At 52.4% G+C, this 27,751-nt stretch overlaps 1 protein-coding gene across 1 annotated transcript in view; it reads right to left on the bottom strand.

Moving 5' to 3' along the window:
- LOC134944214 (protein mono-ADP-ribosyltransferase PARP14-like) overlaps positions 1–27,751 on the bottom strand; it is a 114,734-nt gene that overhangs the window by 46,783 nt on the left and 40,200 nt on the right. Inside the window, exon 4 of the mRNA XM_063932796.1 lies at positions 25,277–25,492. Within this exon, the coding sequence (XP_063788866.1) occupies positions 25,277–25,492 (216 nt within the window). The remainder of the gene's footprint in view (positions 1–25,276; positions 25,493–27,751) is intronic.

The following is a 27,751-nucleotide window of genomic DNA, read 5'->3' on the forward strand; positions in this document are numbered from 1 at the left end:
CTAACAATAATCTCTCCTAGTGCCTAACCTCAACCTCCCCTCCTGCAGCCTAACCCTAATCTCTCCTAGTGCCTAACCTCAACCTCCCCTCCTGCAGCCTAACCCTAATCTATCCTAGTGCCTAACCTCAACCTCCCCTCCTGCAGCCTAACAATAGTCTCTCCTAGTGCCTAACCTCAACCTCCCCTCCTGCAGCCTAACAATAATCTCTCCTAGTGCCTAACCTCAACCTCCCCTCCTGCAGCCTAACCCTAATCTCTCCTAGTGCCTAACCTCAACCTCCCCTCCTGCAGCCTAACCCTAATCTATCCTAGTGCCTAACCTCAACCTCCGCTCCTGCAACCTAACCCTAATCTCTCCTAGTGCCTAACCTCAACCTCCCCTCCTGCAGCCTAACCCTAATCCCTAATCTCTCCTAGTGCCTAACCTCAACCTCCCCTCCTGCAGCCTAACCCTAATCTCTCCTAGTGCCAAACCTCAACCTCCCCTCCTGCAGCCTAACCCTAACCTCTCCTAGTGCCTAACCTCAACCTCCCCTCCTGCAGCCTAACCCTAACCTCTCCTAGTGCCTAACCTCAACCTCCCCTCCTGCAGCCTAACCCTAATCTCTCCTAGTGCCTAACCTCAACCTCCCCTCCTGCAGCCTAACCCTAATCTCTCCTAGTGCCTAACCTCAACCTCCCCTCCTGCAGCCTAACCCTAATCTCTCCTAGTGCCTAACCTCAACCTCCCCTCCTGCAGCCTAACCTCTCCCTAGTGCCTAACCTCAACCTCCCCTCCTGCAGTCTAACCCCAACCTCCCTTCCTGCAGCCTAACCCTAATCTCTCCTAGTTCTTAACCTCAACCTCCCCTCCTGCAGCCTAACCTCAACCTCCCCTCCTGCAGCCTAACCCAAATCTCTCCTAGTGCCTAACCTCAACCTCCCCTCCTGCAGCCTAACCTCTCCCTAGTGCCTAACCCCAACCGCCCCTCCTGCAGCCTAACCTCTCCCTAGTGCCTAACCCCAACCTCCCCTCCTGCAGCCTAACCCTAATCTCTCCTAGTGCCTAACCTCAACCTCCCCTGCTGCAGCCTAACCCTAATCTCTCCTAGTTCTTAACCTCAACCTCCCCTCCTGCAGCCTAACCCTAATCTCTCCTAGTGCCTAACCTCAACCTCCCCTGCTCTTGCCTAACCCTAATCTCTCCTAGTGCCTAACCTCAACCTCCCCTGCTCTTGCCTAACCCTAATCTCTCCTAGTGCCTAACCTCAACCTCCCCTCCTGCAGCCTAACAATAATCTCTCCTAGTGCCTAACCTCAACCTCCCCTCCTGCAGCCTAACAATAATCTCTCCTAGTGCCTAACCTCAACCTCCCCTCCTGCAGCCTAACACTAATCTCTCCTAGTGCCTAACCTCAACCTCCCCTCCTGCAGCCTAACCCTAATCTCTCCTAGTGCCTAACCTCAACCTCCCCTCCTGCAGCCTAACCCTAATCTCTCCTAGTGCCTAACCTCAACCTCCCCTCCTGCAGCCTAACCCTAATCTCTCCTAGTGCCTAACCTCAACCTCCCCTCCTGCAGCCTAACCCTAATCTCTCCTAGTGCCTAACCTCAACCTCCCCTCCTGCAGCCTAACCCTAACCTCTCCTAGTGCCTAACCTCAACCTCCCCTCCTGCAGCCTAACCCTAACCTCTCCTAGTGCCTAACCTCAACCTCCCCTCCTGCAGCCTAACCCTAATCTCTCCTAGTGCCTAACCTCAACCTCCCCTCCTGCAGCCTAACCCTAATCTCTCCTAGTGCCTAACCTCAACCTCCCCTCCTGCAGCCTAACCCTAATCTCTCCTAGTGCCTAACCTCAACCTCCCCTCCTGCATCCTAACCTCTCCCTAGTGCCTAACCCCAACCTCCCCTCCTGCAGCCTAACCCTAATCTCTCCTAGTGCCTAACCTCAACCTCCCCTGCTGCAGCCTAACCCTAATCTCTCCTAGTTCTTAACCTCAACCTCCCCTCCTGCAGCCTAACCCTAATCTCTCCTAGTGCCTAACCTCAACCTCCCCTGCTCTTGCCTAACCCTAATCTCTCCTAGTGCCTTACCTCAACCTCCCCTGCTCTTGCCTAACCCTAATCTCTCCTAGTGCCTAACCTCAACCTCCCCTCCTGCAGCCTAACAATAATCTCTCCTAGTGCCTAACCTCAACCTCCCCTCCTGCAGCCTAACAATAATCTCTCCTAGTGCCTAACCTCAACCTCCCCTCCTGCAGCCTAACACTAATCTCTCCTAGTGCCTAACCTCAACCTCCCCTCCTGCAGCCTAACCCTAATCTATCCTAGTGCCTAACCTCAACCTCCCCTCCTGCAGCCTAACCCTAATCTCTCCTAGTGCCTAACCTCAACCTCCCCTCCTGCAGCCTAACCCTAATCTCTCCTAGTGCCTAACCTCAACCTCCCCTCCTGCAGCCTAACCCTAATCTCTCCTAGTGCCTAACCTCAACCTCCCCTCCTGCAGCCTAACCCTAACCTCTCCTAGTGCCTAACCTCAACCTCCCCTCCTGCAGCCTAACCCTAACCTCTCCTAGTGCCTAACCTCAACCTCCCCTCCTGCAGCCTAACCCTAATCTCTCCTAGTGCCTAACCTCAACCTCCCCTCCTGCAGCCTAACCCTAATCTCTCCTAGTGCCTAACCTCAACCTCCCCTCCTGCAGCCTAACCCTAATCTCTCCTAGTGCCTAACCTCAACCTCCCCTCCTGCAGCCTAACCTCTCCCTAGTGCCTAACCTCAACCTCCCCTCCTGCAGTCTAACCCCAACCTCCCTTCCTGCAGCCTAACCCTAATCTCTCCTAGTTCTTAACCTCAACCTCCCCTCCTGCAGCCTAACCTCAACCTCCCCTCCTGCAGCCTAACCCTAATCTCTCCTAGTGCCTAACCTCAACCTCCCCTCCTGCAGCCTAACCTCTCCCTAGTGCCTAACCCCAACCGCCCCTCCTGCAGCCTAACCTCTCCCTAGTGCCTAACCTCAACCTCCCCTCCTGCAGTCTAACCCCAACCTCCCTTCCTGCAGCCTAACCCTAATCTCTCCTAGTTCTTAACCTCAACCTCCCCTCCTGCAGCCTAACCTCAACCTCCCCTCCTGCAGCCTAACCCTAATCTCTCCTAGTGCCTAACCTCAACCTCCCCTCCTGCAGCCTAACCTCTCCCTAGTGCCTAACCCCAACCGCCCCTCCTGCAGCCTAACCTCTCCCTAGTGCCCAACCTCAACCTCCCCTCCTGCAGCCTAACCCTAATCTCTCCTAGTGCCTAACCTCAACCTCCCCTGCTGCAGCCTAACCCTAATCTCTCCTAGTTCTTAACCTCAACCTCCCCTCCTGCAGCCTAACCCTAATCTCTCCTAGTGCCTAACCTCAACCTCCCCTGCTCTTGCCTAACCCTAATCTCTCCTAGTGCCTAACCTCAACCTCCCCTCCTGCAGCCTAACCCTAATCTCTCCTAGTGCCTAACCTCAACCTCCCCTGCTCTTGCCTAACCCTAATCTCTCCTAGTGCCTAACCTCAACCTCCCCTCCTGCAGCCTAACCCTAATCTCTCCTAGTGCCTAACCTCAACCTCACCTCCTGCAGCCTAACCCTAATCTCTCCTAGTTCTTAACCTCAACCTCCCCTCCTGCAGCCTAACCTCAACCTCCCCTCCTGCAGCCTAACCCTAATCTCTCCTAGTGCCTAACCTCAACCTCCCCTCCTGCAGCCTGACCCTAATCTCTCCTAGTGCCTAACCTCAACCTCCCCTGCTCTTGCCTAACCCTAATCTCTCCTAGTGCCTAACCTCAACCTCCCCTCCTGCAGCCTAACCCTAATCTCTCCTAGTGCCTAACCTCAACCTCCCCTGCTCTTGCCTAACCCTAATCTCTCCTAGTGCCTAACCTCAACCTCCCCTCCTGCAGCCTAACCCTAATCTCTCCTAGTGCCTAACCTCAACCTCACCTCCTGCAGCCTAACCCTAATCTCTCCTAGTGCCTAACCTCAACCTCCCCTCCTGCAGCCTAACCCTAACCTCTCCTAGTGACTAACCTCAACCTCCCCTCCTGCAGCCTAACCCTAACCTCTCCTAGTGCCTAACCTCAACCTCCCCTTCTGCAGCCTAACCCTAATCTCTCCTAGTGCCTAACCCCAACCTCCCCTCCTGCAGCCTAACCCTAATCTCTCCTAGTGCCTAACCTCAACCTCACCTCCTGCAGCCTAACCCTAATCTCTCCTAGTGCCTAACCTCAACCTCCCCTCCTGCAGCCTAACCCTAACCTCTCCTAGTGACTAACCTCAACCTCCCCTCCTGCAGCCCAACCCTAACCTCTCCTAGTGCCTAACCTCAACCTCCCCTCCTGCAGCCTAACAATAATCTCTCCTAGTGCCTAACCTCAACCTCCCCTCCTGCAGCCTAACCCTAATCTCTCCTAGTGCCTAACCTCAACCTCCCCTCCTGCAGCCTAACCCTAATCTCTCCTAGTGCCTAACCTCAACCTCCCCTCCTGCAGCCTAACCCTAATCTCTCCTATTGCCTAACCTCAACCTCCCCTCCTGCAGCCTAACCCTAATCTCTCCTAGTGCCTAACCTCAACCTCCCCTCCTGCAGCCTAACCCTAATCTCTCCTAGTGCCTAACCTCAACCTCCCCTGCTCTTGCCTAACCCTAATCTCTCCTAGTGCCTAACCTCAACCTCTCCTCCTGCAGCCTAACCTCAACCTCTCCTCCTGCAGCCTAACCCTTATCTCTCCTAGTGCCTAACCTCAACCTCCCCTCCTGCAGCCTAACCCTAATCTCTCCTAGTGCCTAACCTCAACCTCCCCTCCTGCAGCCTAACCCTAATCTCTCCTAGTGCCTAACCTCAACCTCCCCTCCTGCAGCCTAACCCTAATCTCTCCTAGTGCCTAACCTCAACCTCCCCTGCTCTTGCCTAACCCTAATCTCTCCTAGTGCCTAACCTCAACCTCTCCTCCTGCAGCCTAACCTCAACCTCTCCTCCTGCAGCCTAACCCTAATCTCTCCTAGTGCCTAACCTCAACCTCCCCTCCTGCAGCCTAACCCTAATCTCTCCTAGTGCCTAACCTCAACCTCCCCCCTCCTGCAGCCTAACCCTAATCTCTCCTAGTGCCTAACCTCAACCTCCCCTGCTCTTGCCTAACCCTAATCTCTCCTAGTGCCTAACCTCAACCTCCCCTCCTGCAGCCTAACCCTAATCTCTCCTAGTGCCTAACCTCAACCTCCCCTCCTGCAGCCTAACCCTAATCTCTCCTAGTGCCTAACCTCAACCTCCCCTCCTGCAGCCTAACCCTAATCTCTCCTAGTGCCTAACCTCAACCTCCCCTCCTGCAGCCTAACCCTAATCTCTCCTAGTGCCTAACCTCAACCTCCCCTCCTGCAGCCTAACCCTAATCTCTCCTATTGCCTAACCTCAACCTCCCCTGCTCTTGCCTAACCCTAACCTCAACCTCCCCTGCTCTTGCCTAACCCTAATCTCTCCTAGTGCCTAACCTCAACCTCCCCTCCTGCAGCCTAACAATAATCTCTCCTAGTGCCTAACCTCAACCTCCCCTGCTCTTGCCTAACCCTAATCTCTACTAGTGCCTAACCTCAACCTCCCCTCCTGCAGCCTAACCCTAATCTCTCCTAGTGCCTAACCTCAACCTCCCCTGCTCTTGCCTAACTCTAATCTCTCCTAGTGCCTAACCTCAAACTCCCCTCCTGCAGCCTAACCCTAATCTCTCCTAGTGCCTAACCTCAACCTCACCTCCTGCAGCCTAACCCTAATCTCTCCTAGTGCCTAACCTCAACCTCCCCTGCTCTTGCCTAACCCTAATCTCTCCTAGTGCCTAACCTCAAACTCCCCTGCTCTTGCCTAACCCTAATCTCTCCTAGTGCCTAACCTCAACCTCCCCTCCTGCAGCCTAACCCTAATCTCTCCTAGTGCCTAACCTCAACCTCCCCTCCTGCAGCCTAACCCTAATCTCTCCTAGTGCCTAACCTCAACCTCCCCTCCTGCAGCCTAACCCTAATCTCTCCTAGTGCCTAACCTCAACCTCCCCTCCTGCAGCCTAACCCTAATCTCTCCTATTGCCTAACCTCAACCTCCCCTGCTCTTGCCTAACCCTAACCTCAACCTCCCCTGCTCTTGCCTAACCCTAATCTCTCCTAGTGCCTAACCTCAACCTCCCCTCCTGCAGCCTAACAATAATCTCTCCTAGTGCCTAACCTCAACCTCCCCTGCTCTTGCCTAACCCTAATCTCTACTAGTGCCTAACCTCAACCTCCCCTCCTGCAGCCTAACCCTAATCTCTCCTAGTGCCTAACCTCAACCTCCCCTGCTCTTGCCTAACTCTAATCTCTCCTAGTGCCTAACCTCAAACTCCCCTCCTGCAGCCTAACCCTAATCTCTCCTAGTGCCTAACCTCAACCTCACCTCCTGCAGCCTAACCCTAATCTCTCCTAGTGCCTAACCTCAACCTCCCCTGCTCTTGCCTAACCCTAATCTCTCCTAGTGCCTAACCTCAAACTCCCCTGCTCTTGCCTAACCCTAATCTCTCCTAGTGCCTAACCTCAACCTCCCCTCCTGCAGCCTAACCCTAATCTCTCCTAGTGCCTAACCTCAACCTCCCCTCCTGCAGCCTAACCCTAATCTCTCCTAGTGCCTAACCTCAAACTCCCCTGCTCTTGCCTAACCCTAATCTCTCCTAATGCCTAACCTCAACCTCCCCTCCTGCAGCCCAACCCTAATCTCTGCCTAGTGTCTAACCTCAACCTCCCCTCCTGCAGCCTAACCTCAAACTCCCCTCCCGCAGCCTAACCCTAATCTCTCCTAGTGCCTAACCTCAACCTCCCCTCCTGCAGCCTAACCCTAATCTCTGCCTAGTGTCTAACCTCAACCTCCCCTGCTCTTATCTAACCCTAATCTCTCCTAGTGCCCAACTCTAACCACCCATCCCACAGCCTAACCATGACTATACCCCTAGTGCCCAACTCTAACCACCCCTCCCACAGCCTAACCCTAATCTCCCCCTAACGCCTAACCCTCCCCCTAGTGCATAACGCCAACCACCCTACCTGCAGCCCTAGCCTCCTCTCCCGCAGCCTAACCCTAACTCTCCCCCTAGTACATAACCCTCACCTACCACTAATGCCTAAACCTAACATTCCCTCCCGAAGTCTTACCCTAGCCCTAGAGTGTAACCCTTACCAAACCCCTAGTACGTAAACCTAACCTCCCCTCCTGCAGCCTAACCCTCCATCTAGCGCCCAAACCTAAACCTCCACAGCCTAACCCTTCCCCTAATGCGTAGCCCTATCCTCCCCTCCCATAGCCTAACCCTTCCTCTAACGCCCAAACCTAACTCTCCCTTCCCACAACTTAACCCTAAGCCTTACCCAGTGCCTAACCCTCCCCTCCGATAACTTAACTCTAACTGTTAACGTAGTGCCTATTCCGACGTTTCAGCACGATAAATCGGATGTAAAACGGGCAAATCGCATGTGCTTTACTTCCGATCCAATGCGTGGTCCCGTGAGCCTCGGATTGGAGCCCCTAGATCGTAAGTGCTGCACTAAAGATATCTCGGATCCCACAGGCATGGCTGGGATCGCATACGATACATCGTGTGCGACCCTGGCGCCCAGTAAGCAGCCGGGAGGTTCAAGGAAAATCTTATGCGACTTGAGGGTCTGACATGTCGCTGTAATGTATGAGGCCCTGTACCCTTAGTGCCTAACCCTAACCTTCCCCTCCGGTAACTTAACCCTAACCTTCCCCTCCGGTAACTTAACCCTAACCTTCCCCTCCGGTAACTTAACCCTAACCTTCTCCTCCGGTAACTTAACCCTAACCTTCCCCTCCGGTAACTTAACCCTTACCTTCTCCTCCGGTAACTTAACCCTAACCTTCCCCTCCGGTAACTTAACCCTAACCTTCCCCTCCGGTAACTTAACCCTAACCTTCCCCTCCGGTAACTTAACCATAACTCTTTGTCTCTGGTCCATGCAGAATATCAGCATTTCACATACTGATGTTAAAACCAATGTAATATTTTGGAAGGTTGGATATAAATGTATTGTAAATGTACATTGGAAGATTTTTTTGTAAAATAGGATTTTAATACCTACCGGTAAATCCTTTTCTCTTAGTCAGTAGAGGATGCTGGGTATGCTTCAAGAACCGTGGGGTATAGACGGGATCCGCAGGAGACATGGGCACTTTAAGACTTTCAAAGGGGTGTGAACTGGCTCCTCCCTCTATGCCCCTCCTTCAGACTCCAGTTATAGGAACTGTGCCCAGGGAGACGGACATTTCGAGGAAAAGGATTTATTTAATTTTTAAAACTAAGGTGAGATACATACCAGCTCACACCTCAAACACGCCGTACAACATGGCAGTCAACAACAACGCATGCAACGGCATGACTAACATTAGCCACAGACTGACTGAACTCAACACAACATGTGTGTAACCATAACCAATAACTGCAGATACAGCCCGCACTGGGACGGGCGCCCAGCATCCTCTATGGACTAAGAGAAAAGGATTTACCGGTAGGTATTAAAATCCTATTTTCTCATACCTCCTAGAGGATGCTGGGGATGCTTCAAGAACCATGGGGTTTATACCAAAGCTCTAGAACGGGCGGGAGAGTGCGGATGACTGTGCAGCACCGATTGACCAAACAAGAGGTCCTCCTCAGCCAGGGTATCAAACCTGTAAAACTTTGCAAAGGTGTTTGATCCCGACCAAGTAGCAGCTCGGCAAAGCTGTAATGCCGAGACCACTCGGGCAGCCGCCCAGGATGAGCCTACTTTCTGGTAGAATGGGCCTTAACAGATTTCGGTAACGGAAATCCTGCCGTAGAATGAGCTTGCTGAATCGTATTACAGATACAGCGTGCAATAGTCTGCTTGGTAGCAGGAGCCCCAACTTTGTTGGGAACCCATAGGAGAAACAGAGCCTCTGTTTTCCTAATTTGAGCCGTTCTGGCGACATGGATTTTCAAAGCTCTGACCTCATCGAGAGACTTCGATTTCGCCAAGGCATCAGTAGCCACTGGCACCACAATAGGCTGGTTTACGTGAAACGATGAAACCACTTTTGGCAGAAATTGCTGACGAGTTCTCAACTCCGCTCTATCAGCATGGAAGATTAAATAGGGGCTTTTGTGAGACAAATCCGCCAATTCTGATACCCGCCTTGCGGATGCTAAGGCCAACAACATGACTACTTTCCAAGTAAGGAATTTTAACTCAACCTTACGTTAAGGTTCAAACCAATGAGATTGCCAGATCCCATGGTGCCACTGGGGGCACAAAGGGAGTTTGGATGTGTAGCACGCCTTTCACGAAGGTCTGAACTTCTGGAAGGGAGGCCAATGCTTTCTGAAAGAAAATTGATAAGGCCGAAATTTGTACTTTAATTGAGCCCAACTTTAGGCCCTCATCCACACCAGCTGAAATTCTTCCATAGGAGCCTTCTTGGATTCACACCAAGACACATATTTTCTCCAAATACGGTGGTAATGCTTCGCCGTTACTTCTTTTCTAGCCTGAAGTAGTGTGGGAATGACTTCACTGGGAAAACCCTTTCGGACTAGGATTTGGCGTTCAACCGCCATGCTGTCAAACGCAGCCACGGTAAGTCTTGATACACGCACGGTCCTTGCTGTAACAGGTCCTCTCGTAGAGGAAGAGGCCAGGGATCTTCTATGAGTAATTCTTGAAGATCGGGATACCAGGCCTTCCTTGGCCAGTCTGGAACAATGAGTATCGCCTGAACCCTCTTATGATCCTCATCACCTTTGGAATGAGTGGAAGTGGAGGGAACACACAGACCGACTGAAACACCCACGGTGTCACCAGGGCGTCCACCGCTATTGTTTGAGGGTCCCTCGACCTGGAACAATATCTCTTAAGTTTCTTGTTGAGGCGAGACGCCATCATGTCTATTTGAGGAATTCCCCAACGACTTGTCACTTCTGCAAAGACCTCTTGATGAAGACCTCCCTCTCCTGGATGTAGATCGTGTCTGCTGAGGAAGTCTGCTTCCCAGTTGTCCACTCCTGGAATGAAGACTGCTGACAGAGCGCTTGCATGTCTCTCCATCCAGCGAAGAACTTTTGTGGCCTCCGCCATCGCCGCTCTGCTCTTTGTTCCACCCTGGCGGTTTATGTACGCCACTGCTGTTATGTTGTCTGACTGAATCAAGACGGGCAGACCACAAAGAAGATGTTCCGCTTGCCAAAGGCCGTTGTAAATGGCCCTTAATTCCAGAATGTTTATAGTAAGCTTCCTGGCTTGACCATTTTCCCTGGAAATTTTTCCCGTGTGACTGCTCCCCAGCCTCGGAGACTTGCATCTGTGGTCACCAGGATCCAATCCTGAATCCCGAAGCTGCGTCCCTCTAGGAGGTGAGAACTGTGCAGCCACCACAGGAGAGAGATTCTGGTCCTGGAAGATAGGATTATTCTCCGGTGCATGTGCAGGTGAGACCCGGACCACTTGTCCAACAGGTCCCACTGAAACACTCTGGCATGGAACCTGCCAAACTGAATGGCCTCTGAGGCTGCCATCATCTTCTCCAGCAACCGAGTGCATTGAAGAATCGACACTCTTGCCGGTTTCAGAATCTGTTTGACCATGTTCTGTATTTCCAGAGCCTTTTACACTGGAAGAAAAACTCTCTGTAATTCTGTATCCAGAATCATACCCAAGAACGACAGCCGTGTCGTAGGAACCAACTGTGATTTTGGCAAGTTTAGGAGCCAACCATGTTGTTGCAGAATTGTCAGGGAGAGCGTAACGTTTTTCAGTAATTGCTCCTTGGATCTCGCCTTTATCAGGAGATCGTCCAAGTACGGGATAATTGTGACACCCTGCTTGCGCAGGAGAACTATCATTTCCGCCATCACCTTGGTGAAAATCCTCGGAGCCGTGGACAGACCAAACGGCAACGTCTGAAATTGGTAATGACAATCCTGCACAGCAAACCTCAGATAAGCCTGATGTGCAGGATATATGGGGACGTGTAAGTAGGCATCCTTTATGTCGACAGACACCATAAAATCCCCCTCCTCCAGACTGGAGATCACTGCTCGGAAAGATTCCATCTTGAATTTGAATATTTTTAGATAGAAAATAAGAATTTACTCACCGGTAATTCTATTTCTCGTAGTCCGTAGTGGATGCTGGGAACTCCGTAAGGACCATGGGGAATAGACGGGCTCCGCAGGAGACTGGGCACTCTAAGAAAGATTTAGGACTACCTGGTGTGCACTGGCTCCTCCCCCTATGACCCTCCTCCAAGCCTCAGTTAGGACACTGTGCCCGGAAGAGCTGACACAATAAGGAAGGATTTTGAATCCCGGGAAAGACTCGTACCAGCCACACCAATCACACCATATAACTCGTGATAGGAACCCCGGTTAACAGTATGATAACAAAAGGAGCCTCTGAATAGATGGCTCGCAATAACAACCCGATTTGTGTAACAATAACTATTTACAAGTATTGCAGACAGTCCGCACTTGGGACGGGCGCCCAGCATCCACTACGGACTACGAGAAATAGATTTACCGGTGAGTAAAATCTTATTTTCTCTGACGTCCTAAGTGGATGCTGGGACTCCGTAAGGACCATGGGGATTATACCAAAGCTCCCAAACGGGCGGGAGAGTGCGGATGACTCTGCAGCACCGAATGAGAGAACTCCAGGTCCTCCTCAGCCAGGGTATCAAATTTGTAGAATTTTGCAAACGTGTTTGCCCCTGACCAAGCAGCAGCTCGGCAAAGTTGTAAAGCCGAGACCCCTCGGGCAGCCGCCCAAGATGAGCCCACCTTCCTTGTGGAATGGGTCTTTACCGATTTAGGATGCGGCAGTCCAGCCGCAGAATGCGCCAGCTGAATTGTACTACAAATCCAGCGAGCAATAGTCTGCTTAGAAGCAGGAGCACCCATCTTGTTGGGTGCATACAGGATAAATAGCAAGTCAGTTTTCCTGACTCCAGCCGTCCTGGAAACATAAATTTTCAAGGCCCTGACTACGTCCAGTAACCTGGAATCCTCCAAGTCCCTAGTAGCCGCAGGCACTACAATAGGTTGGTTCAAGTGAAAAGCTGACACCACCTTAGGGAGAAACTGGGGACGAGTCCTCAATTCCGCCCTATCCATATGGAAAATCAGATAAGGGCTTTTACATGACAAAGCCGCCAATTCTGATACACGCCTGGCCGAAGCCAAGGCCAATAACATGACCACTTTCCACGTGAGATATTTTAGATCCACGGTTTTTAGTGGCTCAAACCAATGTGATTTTAGGAAACTCAACACCACGTTGAGATCCCAAGGTGCCACTGGAGGCACAAAAGGGGGCTGAATATGCAGCACTCCTTTTACAAATGTCTGAACTTCAGGTAGTGAAGCTAGTTCTTTCTGGAAAAAAATCGACAGAGCCGAGATCTGTACCTTAATGGAGCCTAATTTTAGGCCCATAGTCACTCCTGCTTGTAGGAAGTGTAGAAATCGACCCAGTTGAAATTCCTCTGTTGGGGCCTTTCTGGCCTCACACCAAGCAACATATTTTCGCCATATGCGGTGATAATGTTTTGCAGTTACATCTTTCCTGGCTTTAATCAGCGTAGGAATGACTTCCTCCGGAATGCCCTTTTCCTTTAGGATCCGGCGTTCAACCGCCATGCCATCAAACGCAGCCGCGGTAAGTCTTGGAACAGACAGAGCCCCTGCTGTAGCAGGTCCTGTCTGAGCGGCAGAGGCCATGGGTCCTCTGAGATTAACTCTTGAAGTTCCGGGTACCAAGACCTTCTTGGCCAATCCGGAACAATGAGTATAGTTCTTACTCCTCTTTTCCTTATTATCCTCAGTACCTTGGGTATGAGAGGAAGAGGAGGGAACACATAAACCGACCGGTACACCCACGATGTGACTAGAGCGTCCGCAGCTATCGCCTGAGGGTCCCTTGACCTGGCGCAATATTTTTCTAGTTTTTTGTTTAGGCGGGACGCCATCATGTCCACCTGTGGCTTTTCCCAATGGTTTACTATCTGTTGGAAGACTTCTGGATGAAGTCCCCACTCTCCCGGGTGGAGGTCGTGCCTGCTGAGGAAGTCCGTTTCCCAGTTGTCCACTCCCGGAATGAACACTGCTGACAGTGCTAACACGTGATTTTCCGCCCATGAGAATCCTTGTGGCTTCTGCCATCGCCGCCTTGCTTCTTGTGCCGCCCTGTCGGTTTATATGGGCGACCGCCGTGATGTTGTCTGACTGGATCAGAGCCGGTTGGTTTTGAAGCAGGGCCTTTGCCTGACTCAGGGCATTGTAAATGGCCCTCAGTTCCAGAACATTTATGTGTAGGGAAGTCTCCTGACTTGTCCAAAGTCCTTGGAAGTTTCTTCCCAGCGTGACTGCCCCCCAGCCCCGAAGGCTGGCATCCGTGGTCACCAGGACCCAGTCCTGTATGCCGAATCTGCGGCCCTCCACGAGATGAGCACTCTGCAGCCACCACAAGAGAGACACCCTGGTCCTTGGAGACAGGGTTATCAGCCGATGCATTTGAAGATGCGATCCGGACCATTGGTCCAAGAGGTCCCACTGAAATATTCTGGCATGGAACCTGCCGAATGGGATTGCTTCGTAGGAAGCCACCATCTTTCCCAGGACTCGCGTGCAGTGATGCACCGACACCTGTTTTGGTTTTAGGAGGCCTCAACAGCTCCTTGACTTTCTCCTCTGGGAGAAACACTTTTTTCTGGACCGTGTCCAGGATCATTCCCAGGAACAGTAGACGTGTCGCAGGAACCAGCTGTGACTTTGGAATATTCAGAATCCAACTATGCTGGAGTAGCACCTCCTGAGATAGTGCTACGCCCACTAACAACTGCTCTCTGGATCTCGCTTTTATCAGGAGATCGTCCAAGTATGGGATAAGTAAAACTCCCTTTTTTCGAAGGAGTATCATCATTTCGGCCATTACCTTGGTAAATACCCTCGGTGCCGTGGACAGGCCAAACGGCAACGTCTGGAATTGGTAATGACAATCCTGTATCACAAATCTGAGGTACTCCTGGTGAGGATGGTAAATGGGGACATGTAGGTAAGCATCCTTGATGTCCAGAGATACCATGTAATCCCCCTCTTCCAGGCTTGCAATAACCGCCCTGAGCGATTCCATCTTGAACCTGAATTTTTTTATATATGTGTTCAAGGATTGTAAATTTAAAATGGGTCTCACCGAACCGTCCGGTTTCGGTACCACAAACATTGTGGAATAGTAACCCCGTCCTTGTTGAAGTAGGGGTACTTTGACTATCACCTGCTGGGAATACAGCTTGTGAATGGCCTCTAACACAGCCTCCCTGTCTGAGGGAGTCGTTGGTAAGGCAGATTTGAGGAAACGGCGGGGGGGTAATGTCTCGAATTCCAGCTTGTATCCCTGAGATACCACTTGAAGGATCCAGGGATCTACTTGTGAGCGAGCCCACTGATTGCTGAAGTTTTTGAGACGGGCCCCCACCGTACATGGCACCGCCTGTTGAGCCCCAGCGTCATGCGGCGGACTTAGCAGATGAAGCTGGGGAGGACTTTTGTTCCTGGGAAACGGCTGAATGCTGCAGCTTTTTCCCTCTACCTCTGCCTCTTGGCAGAAAGGACGCGCCTCTACCTCGCCTGCTCTTTTGGGGACGAAAGGACTGCACCTGATTGGTTGTGAGGGGACATGTGGTAAAAAAGCTGACTTCCCAGCCGTTGCTGTGGACACCAGGTCCGAAAGACCATCCCCGAACAACTCCTCACCCTTGTAAGGCAAAACTTCCATGTGCCTTTTAGAATCTGCATCCCCTGTCCACTGCCGGGTCCATAACCCTCTCCTGGCAGAAATGGACAGTGCACTGATTTTAGATGCCAGCCGGCAAATATCCCTCTGTGCATCTCTTATGTAAAAGACCGCGTCTTTAATAAGCTCTATGTTAAGCAATATAGTGTCCCTGTCTAGGGTGTCAATATTTTCTGACAGGGATTCTGACCACGCAGCTGCAGCACTGCACATCCAGGCTGAAGCAATAGCTGGTCGCAGTATAACACCAGAGTGTGTATATATAGCCTTCAGGAGAGCCTCCTGCTTTCTATCCGCAGGTTCCTTTGGGGCGGCCGTATCCGGAGACGGTAGTGCCACCTTTTTTGATAGACGTGTAAGCGCTTTATCCACCCTAGGTGGTGTTTCCCAACGTGACCTATCCTCTGGCGGGAAAGGGTACGCCATTAGCAATTTCTTTGAAATCACCAATTTTCTATCGGGGGAAGCCCACACTACCTCACACACATCATTTAATTCTTCAGAAGGGGGAAAGACTACAGGTAGTTTTTTCTCCCCAAACATAATACCCTTTTTTGTGGTACCTGGGGTTACATCAGAAATGTGTAAAACATTTTTCATTGCCTCAATCATATAACGAGTGGCCCTAGTGGACATTACATTTGCGTCATCGTCGTCGACACTGGTATCAGTATCCGTGTCGACATCCGTGTCTGCCATCTGAGGTAGCGGGCGCTTTAGAGCCCCGGATGGCCTTTGAGACGCCTGGGCAGGCACGAGCTGAGAAGCCGACTGTCCCGCATTTGGCATGTCGTCAAATTTTTTATGTAAGGAGTCGACTCTTTCGCGTAATTCCTTCCACAAGTCCATCCACTCAGGTGTCTGCCCCGCAGGGGGTGACATCACATTTACAGGCATCTGCTCCTCCTCCACATCAGCCTCCTCATCAAACATGTCGACACAGCCGTACCGACACACCGCACACACACAGGGAATGCCCTTTGGGGAGACAGAGTGAGAGTATGCCAGCACACACCAGAGCGCTATATAATACAGGGATTAACTAAATTATATCCCCTTATAGCTGCTGTATATGTATATTGCGCCTAAATTTAGTGCCCCCCCCTCTCTTTTTTACCCTTTCTGTAGTGTAGTCTGCAGGGGAGAGCCAGGGAGCTTCCTTCCAGCGGAGCTGTGAGGGAGAAATGGCGCCAGTGTGCTGAGGGAGATAGCTCCGCCCCTTTTTCGGCTGACTTTTCTCCCGCTGTTTTTAGTATTCTGGCAGGGGTAATTATCACATATATAGCCCCTGGGGCTATATATTGTGATATATTTGCCAGCCAAGGTGTATTTATTGCTGCTCAGGGCGCCCCCCCCTAGCGCCCTGCACCCTCAGTGACCGAAGTGTGAAGTGTGTATGAGGAGCAATGGCGCACAGCTGCAGTGCTGTGCGCTACCTTGGAGAAGACTGATGTCTTCAGCCGCCGATTTTCCGGACTCTTCTTGCTTCTGGCTCTGTAAGGGGGCCGGCGGCGCGGCTCCGGGACCGAACATCAATGGCCAGTTCCATGCGGTCGATCCCTCTGGAGCTAATGGTGTCCAGTAGCCTAAGAAGCCCAAACTACCCACAGTTAGGTAGGTTCGCTTCTTCTCCCCTTAGTCCCTCGCTGCAGTGAGTCTGTTGCCAGCAGGTCTCACTGTAAAATAAAAAACCTAAATTATACTTTCTATCTAGGAGCTCAGGAGAGCCCCTAGTGTGCATCCAGCTCGAGCCGGGCACAGGATTCTAACTGAGGTCTGGAGGAGGGTCATAGTGGGAGGAGCCAGTGCACACCAGGTAGTCCTAAATCTTTCTTAGATGTGCCCAGTCTCCTGCGGAGCCCGCTATTCCCCATGGTCCTTACGGAGTCCCAGCATCCACTTAGGACGTCAGAGAAAAGCTGATACCACCTTCGGGAGAAAGTGAGGACGAGTCCTCAACTCTGCCCTATCCATATGGAAAATCAGATAGGGGCTTTTACAGGACAAAGCCGCCAATTCTGACACACGTCTGGCAGAAGCCAGAGCCAACAACATAACCACTTTCCACGTGAGATATTTTAAATCCACAGTCTTAAGTGGCTCAAACCAATGTGATTTTAGAAACTCCAAGACCACATTGAGATCCCAAGGTGCCACTGGGGGCACAAAAGGAGGCTGAATATGCAGAACTCCCTTGACAAAAGTCTGAACTTCAGGCAGTGAAGCCAGTTCTTTCTGGAAGAAAATCGACAGGGCCGAGATCTGGACTTTAATGGACCCCAATTTGAGGCCCAAAGTCACACCTGCTTGCAGGAAATGTAGGAATCGACCCAGTTGAAATTCCTCCGTTGGGGCCGTCTTGGCCTCACACCAAGCAACATACTTCCGCCAAATGCAGTGATAATGCTTTGCGGTGACATCCTTCCTGGCTTTGATCAGGGTAGGGATGACTTCCTCCGGAAGGTCTTTTTCCTTTAGGATCCGGCGTTCAACCGCCATGCCGTCAAACGCAGCCACGGTAAGTCTTGGAACAGACAGGGTCCCTGCTGCAGCAGGTCTTGTCTGAGCGGCAGAGGCCAAGGGTCCTCTGCAAGCATCTCTTGAAGTTCCGGGTACCAAGCTCTTCTTGGCCAATCCGGAGCCACGAGAATAGTTCTCACTCCTCGCCTTCTTATTATTCTCAGTACCTTGGGTATGAGAGGCAGAGGAGGAAACACATAAACCGACTGGTACACCCACGGTGTCACTAGAGCGTCCACAGCGATCGCCTGAGGGTCCCTTGACCTGGCGCAATACCTTTTTAGCTTTTTGTTGAGGCGGGACGCCATCATGTCCACCTGTGGTTTTTCCCAACGGTTTACCAGCATTCGGAAAACTTCTGGATGAAGTCCCCATTCTCCCGGGTGGAGGTCGTGCCTGCTGAGGAAGTCTGCTTCCCAGTTGTCCACTCCCGGAATGAATACTGCTGTCAGTGCTAGCACTTGATTCTCTGCCCATCGGAGAATCCTTGTGGCTTCTGCCATTGCCCTCCTGCTTCTTGTGCTGCCCTGTCTGTTTACATGAGCGACCGCCGTGATGTGGTCTGACTGGATCAGCACCGGCCGGTTCTGAAGCAGGGGTCTTGCTTGACTTAGGGCATTGTAAATGGCCCTTAGCTCCAGAATATTTATGTGCAGCGAAATCTCCTGATTTGACCACAGTCCTTGGAAATTTCTTCCCTGTGTGACTGCCCCCCAGCCCCGAAGGCTGGCATCCGTGGTCACCAGGACCCAGTCCTGTATTCCGAATCTGCGGCCCTCTAGTAGATGAACCTTCTGCAGCCACCACAGCAGCGACACCCTGGTCCTTGCCGACAGGGTTATCCGCTGTTGCATCTGGAGATGGGACCCAGACCATTTGTCCAACAAGTCCCACTGGAAAGTCCTTGCGTGGAACCTTCCGAATAGAATTGCCTCGTACGAGGCTACCATTTTTCCCAGGACTCGTGTGCATTGATGTACCGACACCTGTCCCGGTTTTAGGATGTCTCTGACTAGAGATGACAACTCCTCTGCTTTTTCCACTGGAAGAAACACTCTTTTCTGGTCTGTGTCCAGAATCATTCCCAGCAACAGAAGACGTGTCGTCGGGACCAGCTGTGACTTTGGAATATTGAGAATCCAGCCGTGCTGTTGTAGCACTTCCCGAGAAAGTGCTACCCCCACTACCAACTGTTCCTTGGACCTCGCCTTTATCAGGAGATCGTCCAAGTACGGGATAATTGAAACTCCTTTCTTGCGAAGGAGTATCATCATTTCGGCCATTACCTTGGTAAAGACCCTCGGTGCCGTGGATAACCCAAACGGCAGCGTCTGGAACTGATAGTGACAGTCCTGTACCACAAATCTGAGGTACTCCTGGTGAGGAGGATAAATGGGGACATGAAGATACGCATCCTTGATGTCCAGGGAGACCATGTAGTCCCCCTCCTCCAGGCTCGCAATAACCGCCCTGAGCGATTCCATCTTGAACTTGAACCTTTTGATATAAGTGTTCAAGGATTTTAAATTTAAGATGGGTCTCACCGATCCGTCCGGTTTCGGTACCACAAACATTGTGGAATAGTAACCCTTTCCTTGCTGAAGGAGGGGTACCTTGACAATCACTTGCTGTGAATACAGTTTTTGAATAGCCACCAACACTGCCTCCCTGGCAGAGGGAGTTGCCGGTAAGGCAGATTTTAGGAAACGGCGGGTGGGAGACGTCTCGAATTCCAGCCTGTACCCCTGAAGTACGACTTGAAGGACCCAGGGATCCACCTGTGAGAGAGCCCACTGTGCGCTGAAATTTTTGAGTCGGGCCCCCACCGTACCCGGGTCCGCCTGAGCAGCCCCAGCGTCATGCTGTGGACTTACCGGACGCAGGGGAGGACTTCTGCTCTTGGGAACTAGCTGTGTGTTGCAGCTTTTTTCCTCTACCTTTGCCTCTCGGCAGAAAGGATGAGCCTCTAGCCCTCTTGCTTTTCTGGGTCCGAAAGGACTGTACCTGATAATACGGTGCTTTCTTTTGCTGTGGGGCAGCCTGTGGCAAAAAGGTCGATTTCCCAGCAGTAGCTGTGGACACGAGGTCCGAAAGACCATCCCCAAACAGTTCCACCCCCTTATAGGGCAAAACTTCCATGTGCCGCTTTGAGTCGGCATCGCCTGACCATTGCCTAGTCCATAACCCCCTTCTGGCGGCAATGGACATAGCGCTTACTCTTGATGCCAGCCGGCAAATATCCCTCTGTGCATCACGCATGTATAAGACTGCATCTTTTATATGCTCAATCGTCAGCAAAATATTGTCCCTATCCATGGTATCAATATTATCCAACAGGGAATCTGACCACGCAGCAGCAGCACTGCACATCCAAGCTGATGCAATCGCTGGTCGCAATATAATGCCCGAGTGTGTGTAAATAGCTTTTAGGGTAGCCTCCTGCTTTCTATCAGCAGGTTCCTTCAGGGTGGCAGTATCCGGAGACGGTAGTGCCACCTTCTTTGACAAGCGTGTCAGCGCCTTGTCTACCCTAGGGGGTGTTTCCCAACGTGACCTATCCTCTAGCGGGAAAGGGTACGCTGCCAATAATCGTTTTGAAATTATCAATTTCTTATCGGGGGAAGTCCACGCTTCCTCACACACCTCATTTAATTCCTCAGATGCAGGAAAAACTACAGGTAGTTTTTTTTTTCACCAAACATAATACCCTTTTTTGTGGTACCTGGGGTATTATCAGAAATGTGTAAAACATTTTTCATTGCCTCAATCATGTAACGGGTGGACCTATTGGAGGGTACACTAGTCTCATCATCGTCGACACTGGAGTCGGTATCCGTGTCGACGTCTGTATCTGTCACCTGAGGTAGTGGGCGTTTTAAAGCCCCTGATGACATTTGAGACGCTGGAACAGGCACAAGCTGTGTAGCCGGCTGTCCTATGTCGTCAAACCTTTTGTGTAAGGAGTTGACACTTTCACGCAATTCCTTCCATAAGTCCAGCCACACCGGTGTCGACATCACATTCACAGGCATTTGCTCCGCCTCCACATCATTTTCCTCCTCATACATGTCGACACAGCAGTACCGACACACAGCACACACACAGGGAATGCTCTGACAGAGGACAGGACCCCACAAAGCCCTTTGGGGAGACAGAGGGAGAGTATGCCAGCACACACCACAGCGCTATATATCACAGGGATATCACCTATAGAAGTGTGTTTTCCCCTTATAGCTGCATAAAAACGTTATACTGCGCCTAATTTGTGCCCCCCCCTCTCTTTTTTACCCTTTCTGTAGTGCAGGACTGCAGGGGAGAGCCAGGGAGCTTCCTTCCAGCGGAGCTGTGAGGGAAAAATGGCGCCAGTGTGCTGAGGGAGAAGGCCCGCCCCTTTTTCGGCGGGCTTTCTCCCGCTATTTTAATGTATCTGGCAGGGGTTAATATACACCTATATAGCCCCTGGGGCTATATATTGTGTTAGTTTGCCAGCCAAGGTGTAAATATTGCTGCTCAGGGCGCCCCCCCCCAGCGCCCTGCACCCATCAGTGACCGCAGTGTGTGGTGTACATGAGGAGCAATGGCGCACAGCTGTAGTGCTGTGCGCTACCTTGGAGTAGACAGAAGTCTTCAGCCGCCGATTTTCTGGACCACCTTCTTGCTTCTGGCTCTGTAAGGGGGACGGCGGCGCGGCTACGGGAACGGACGACGAGGTCGGGTCCTGTGTTCGATCCCTCTGGAGCTAATGGTGTCCAGTAGCCTAAGAAGCCCAAGCTACCACCACTTAGGTAGGTTCGCTTCTTCTCCCCTTAGTCCCTCGATGCAGTGAGTCTGTTGCCAGCAGGTCTCACTGAAAATAAAAAACCTAACAAACACTTTCTTTCTAGGAGCTCAGGAGAGCCCCTAGTGTGCATCCAGCTCAGCCGGGCACAGAAATCTAACTGAGGCTTGGAGGAGGGTCATAGGGGGGAGGAGCCAGTGCACACCAGGTAGTCCTAAATCTTTCTTAGAGTGCCCAGTCTCCTGCGGAGCCCGTCTATTCCCCATGGTCCTTACGGAGTTCCCAGCATCCACTAGGACGTTAGAGAAATTGAGGGATTTTAGGTTCAGAATCGGTCTGACTGAGCCATCCGGCTTCGGGACCACGAACAGGCTCGAATAATAGCCTTCCCCCTGTTGTGACGGGGGTACCGTGACAATGACCTGATTTTGACACAGCTTTAGCATTGCAGCGCATACTACCTCCCTTTCTGGAAGAGAAGCTGGCAAGGCAGATTTGAAAAATCTTCAAACTCCAATTTGTACCCTTGGGCTACTATTTCTAATACCCAAGGGTCCAGGGACGAGCGAACCCAGACCTGACTGAAGAGTTGGAGACGTGCCCCCACCGGCAGAGAAGCCCCAGCGTCATGCGGTGGATTTGGTAGAAGCCGGGGAGGACTTCTGCTCTTGGGAACTTGCCACAGCCTGTGACCTTTTTCCCCTTCCTCTCGAAGCAAGGAAGGAGGACCCTCGTCCTTTCTTGTATTTATTGGGCCGAAAGGACTGCATCTGATAGTGAGGCTTCTTCTGTTGTGCAGGAACATAAGGTAGGAACGATGACTTACCCGCGGTAGCCATAGATACCAGGTCAGCGAGGCCGTCACCAAACAAGACACTACCTTTATACGGCAGAGACTCCATAGTCTTCTTAGAGTCTGTATCAGCATTCCATTGATGTATCCACAATGCTCTTCTAGCTGAGACTAACATGGCATTGGCCCTTGATCCTAAAAGGCCAATATCCCTCGCAGCTTCCTTTAGATAGGCTGCAGCGTCCCTGATGTGACCCAGTGTCAAAAGCACGCTATCCCTGTCCAGGGAATCTATATCAGATGATAAGTTATCTGCCCACTTTTCAATAGCGCTACTCACCCATGCCGATGCAACGGCAGGCCTGAGAAGCGAACCTGTAGTGACATAAATGGATTTTAGTGTATTTTCCTGCTTACGATCCGCAGGATCCTTGAGGGCAGCCGTGTCAGGAGACGGAAGCGCCACCTTTTTGGACAGACGCGATAGAGCTTTGTCCACCATGGGGTTTGCCTCCCACTTTTCCCTGTCCCCAGAGGGGAACGGATATGCCACCGGAATTCTCTTGGGAACCTGTAACTTCTTGTCAGGATTTTCTCAAGCTTTTTCAAAAAGAGCGTTCAGTTCATGAGAGGGAGGCCCCGCTATTTTTATAATATTTATACTGGCGGGGGTCCGGCTTTAGTGCACAGGCACTGTAAGCCTCTTTTGCCAGTTTGTTTAGTGAGGTTTCATGCTGCCTAGGGTGCCCCCCCCTGCGCCCTGCACCCTGTAGTGCTGCTGTGTGTGTGGGAGCATGGCACGCAGCGCGGGCGCTGCGCGGTACCTCAAAGACACTGAAGTCTTCTGCCGTCACTGAAGTCTTCTGATCTTCTTTTACTCACCCGGCTTCTTTCTTCTGGCTCTGCAAGGGGGGTGACGGCGCGGCTCCGGGAACGAGCAGCTAGGCGTACCTAGCGACCAGACCCTCTGGAGCTATTGGTGTCCAGTAGCCTAAGAAGCAGAGCCTTGAAACTCACAGGAGTAGGTCTGCTTCTCTCCCCTCACTCCCACGATGCAGGGAGACTGTAGCCAGCAGGTCTCCCGAAAACCTAACAAAAGTATTTTTTCTGAGAAACTCAGGAGATCTCCTCAGTGTGCATCCAGTCTCACTGGGCACAGAATCTAACTGGAGTCTGGAGAAGAGGCATAGAGGAGGAGCCAGTTCACACCCCTTTTAAAGTCGTAAAGTGCCCATTTCTCCTGCGGATCCAGTCTATACCCCATGGTTCTTGAAGCATCCCCAGCATCCCCTAGGACGTATGAGAAATTAAGATTTAATTAAAGCCACATGTGCGTTAATCCTCAGGTGCATAAGCATGTTGTGATTACAGTGACCGCTGATCCTGCACAGTCGCTTGGCAGAGGGCAGAACCTGGAGACGCTGGCCTTACCCTGCACAGGCGGAGAACGGAACTGCTTTAGTGCATTCCTGTTTGTTGCAAGGTGAAGGCAAAGATGTTTATTTGCTCAAAGTTCTAAAAAGAACTCTTCCCTGTTGCCAGGGGAAACGTCATACAAAGATGTTACAGCAGTTCTCTCTCTCATGAAGTCACGGAGGAATTAAACAGTTATTCGCTCTGGACCCTCTTTTTAGCTCAACTCTCCATACCATACCTCAGGGGGTAAGCCCACCCTGTTCTCTCTAACCAATCACTGTACGAGCATGTGCCTTGCATGCCCACCTTTAACATTGTCCTCTACGGGCAGTGGGGAGTGTCTACTCTTCTTGGGACTCAGCCCTTCTGCCAAGTTAGCCCCTCCCTGGTGCTGTCCAGTCTGGGAGGGAAAAAAGTTCCATCCAAAAACTTTCTCCAGGAATCTGCTATGGGATCCAGCTCACCACCTCTAGCCTGAAACCGAACTCCAGAGATGGCCAGCCCAGATCCCCTGCCAGGGCTTCCTGCCCACCAACTGGGAGCTCCCTGGAGCTCCATGAAAACATTTAGCTGATTGGGATGCTGAGCTGTTCCTTTGTCTCCCCATGCTACATTCATGGGGGAGGCTGGAACACAAGGCATTCCGTTTACCTGGGAGAGGGCTGGGGAAGTCCAGCAGCCCACACAGAGCTCTGGATTCCCCAGGGACGCAAGCAAACCAGTTAGTGCACTTTTCTTTAAAATACATTTAAATTACATTTCACATGTGTTTAAATATCCCCTGCAACGGGCTCTAACCATAGCATGCAGTGCAGCTGAGGATCTGCTTCCCCCGGGCTCAGTGCTACACATACACATTTATACAGTTGTATTATTACAGGTTGAGTATCCCTTATCCAAAATGCTTGGGACCAGAAGTATTTTGGATATGGGATTTTTCCGTATTTTGGAATAACTGCATACCATAATGAGATATCATGGTGATGGGACCTAAGTCTAAGCACAGAATGTATTTATGTTTCATACACACCTGATACACACAGCCTGAAGGTCATTTAATACAATATTTTTAATAACTTTGTGTATTAAACAAAGTTTGTATACATTGAGCCATCAGAAAACAAAGGTTTAACTATTTCACTCTCACTCAATAAATTCCGTATTTCGGAATATTCCGTATTTCAGAATATTTGGATATGGGATACTCAACCTGTATTATTATTATTATTATTATTATTGCCTGAGGCTGTGGTGCACCACATAGCCCTGCTGCTGCCCCCGATCCCCAATAGCAGAACAGCAGCAACACCACCCCCACCGCTAACCGCTCCCCCCCCCCCCCGTGTGCACTCAGGCGGCAGTGGCAGCGGCTCTCCCCCCTCCGGCGCACTGGGGATTAACCGCACTGCCTTGGAGTGCTAGGGCACTGGGAGCTGTTCTACTTGTTCTTCGCACGGGAGTTTCATGTTTTCACGTTTGTACACATAAATGAGTGTTAAAAATTTGGTATACGAGTAAATAGAGATGTAAATTTGAGACATAGAAAATATTGATCCATGGTTCTTGGCGTTACCCGAGAAGTACCCGTAACAGATACGGTAAAAAGTGACAGGATCATTTTTATAGTTTATTAAATTCTACACATTGGAGGTGCAATCCAAATTTTGAGACAATTATCCGTTATCGTTCACGCAACGCAAGCCACGTATCGGTAATGACGTCATTATGTCAGCCCCCTGTTCATCCCCTTAGGAGAGGTTTATTAACATTCTAATTCCGTAGTTTTCCTATTTCCCACCTGCAGAATACCTATCCTACATTTCATCTTCCTAACGTATCGGGTAGTAAGAGAATTAGTGATGAGCGAGGGCTTTCGGGGGGAAGAGAGGGGAGAGAAAGAACAAAGTTTGCACAGAGTATACTCACCAATGTCACAGGTGAAGGTGATAACGGCGGAGCGCTTCTCAGGAATCATCTCCACGTAGAAGTCTCTGACCGCATCCTTCTCACTGATATTCTCCACCAAGAGGTTCAACATCTCAGAGGAGCAGCTGTCCTGGACATTCTCAATCAGAACCGCGGTGAATGGCGGGTCCTCTGTCGCGTCATCTTCTTGTGTGTCTGCACTGGAGCTTTCACTGGCTGAGTAATGGAAATGTGTATATATCTATATACTGAGGACTATATACATAGGGCGAAGCCATCAAATGTCACCCGCTCTTCATACTGCTGTATGAGCTCGTGCAGTAACAATATAAAGACATACATATTAGATACAGTATCAGTGTCTGCAAAAACGCGCTACAGGCAGTGAGTGACCCAATTTTGAAATATGAGCGGGTCTTGCAGGACGCGCTCTGACTCCCTAACCTATCATCCCCCACCTGAGCCAATCACTGCCGGCAGCGTCTCCACCTGAGCCAATCACTGCCAGCAGCGTCCCCGCCTGAGCCAATCACTGCCGGCAGCATCCCCGCCTGAGCCAATCACTGCCGGCAGCATCCCCGCCTGAGCCAATCACTGCCGGCAGCGTCCCCCGCCAGAGCCTCAGCCAATCACCGCCAGGCCCGCTGTGTTGCAGGCACATCCGCTCCTCCGAGACTCCTGGTCACCGGAGCTGTACTGCGGGGAGAGCAGGCGGCGGTGGCCCGCTGCTGTGTACCAGGCACCTCCCACTGCGCCTGGACCACCCGGGGGAGGCTTCCTGGCTGCTGTGTCCACGCTGCTCCGGCGGTAAGTCCCGTCATGTGGGTGTGTGAGACTGTGAGAGGCCTCGTGCCCCCATTGCCAGCATCTGTGTGCCCCCATCCCCCCTTCCTGCACCAGTGTGCCCCCATCCCCCCTTCCAGCATCAATGTGCCCCCCACCCCCTACCAGCATCAGTGTGCCCCCCACCCCCTACCAGTATCAGTGTGCTCCCATCCCCCCTGCCAGTGTTAGCATGTGCCCCCATCTTCTCTGCCAGCGCCAGTGTTCCCCCCTATCTCCCCATGCCAGCAGTGTGCCCCCCTATCTCCCCCTGCCAGCATCAGTGTGCCCCCATCCCCCCTGCCAGCGCCAGTGTGCCCCCATCCCCCCTGCCAGCAGCAGTGTGCCCCCTCATCCCTCCCCCTGGCATCAGCAGTGTGCCCCCTCATCCCTCCCCCTGGCAGCAGCAGTGTGCCCCGTCATCCCTCCAGCAGCAGTGTGCCCCCTCATCCCTCCCCCTGGCAGCAGCAGTGTTCCTCGTCATCCCTCCAGCAGCAGTGTGCCCCCTCATCCCTCCCCCTGGCAGCAGTGTGCCCCCTCATTCCTCCCCCTGGCAGCAGCAGTGTGCCCCCTCATCCCTCTCCCTGGCAGCAGTGTGCCCCCTCATCCCTCCCACTGGCAGCAGCAGTGTGCCCCGTCATCCCTCCAGCAGCAGTGTGCCCCCTCATCCCTCCCCCTGGCAGCAGCAGTGTGCCCCGTCATCCCTCCAGCAGCAGTGTGCCCCCTCATCCCTCCCCCTGGCAGCAGCAGTGTGCCCCATCATCCCTCCAGCAGCAGTGTGCCCCCTCATCCCTCCCCCTGGCAGCAGCAGTGTGCCCCCTCATCCCTCCCCCTGGCAGCAGCAGTGTGCCCCGTCATCCCTCCAGCAGCAGTGTGCCCCCTCATCCTCCCCCTGGCAGCAGTGTGCCCCCTCATCCCTCCCCCTGGCAGCAGCAGTGTGCCCCCTCATCCCTCCCCCTGGCAGCAGCAGTGTGCCCCCTCATCCCTCCCCCTGGCAGCAGCAGTGTGCCCCCTCATCCCTCCCCCTGGCAGCAGCAGTGTGCCCCCTCATCCCTCCCCCTGGCAGCAGCAGTGTGCCCCCTCATCCCTCCCCCTGGCAGCAGCAGTGTGCCCCCTCATCCCTCCACCTGGCAGCAGCAGTGTGCCCCCTCATCCCTCCCCCTGGCAGCAGCAGTGTGCCCCCTCATACCTCCCCCTGGCAGCAGCAGTGTGCCCCGTCATCCCTCCAGCAGCAGTGTGCCCCCTCATCCCTCCCCCTGGCAGCAGCAGTGTGCCCCCTCATCCCTCCCCCTGGCAGCAGCAGTGTGCCCCCTCATCCCTCCAGCAGCAGTGTGCCCCCTCATCCCTCCCCCTGGCAGCAGCAGTGTGCCCCGTCATCCCTCCAGCAGCAGTGTGCCCCCTCATCCCTCCCCCTGGCAGCAGCAGTGTGCCCCGTCATCCCTCCAGCAGCAGTGTGCCCCCTCATCCCTCCCCCTGGCAGCAGCAGTGTGCCCCGTCATCCCTCCAGCAGCAGTGTGCCCCCTCATCCCTCCCCCTGGCAGCAGCAGTGTGCCCCATCATCCCTCCAGCAGCAGTGTGCCCCCTCATCCCTCCCCCTGGCAGCAGCAGTGTGCCCCCTCATCCCTCCCCCTGGCAGCAGCAGTGTGCCCCGTC

The sequence above is a fragment of the Pseudophryne corroboree genome, chromosome 7 (assembly GCF_028390025.1).
Source record: "Pseudophryne corroboree isolate aPseCor3 chromosome 7, aPseCor3.hap2, whole genome shotgun sequence".
Taxonomy (NCBI): Eukaryota; Metazoa; Chordata; class Amphibia; order Anura; family Myobatrachidae; genus Pseudophryne; species Pseudophryne corroboree.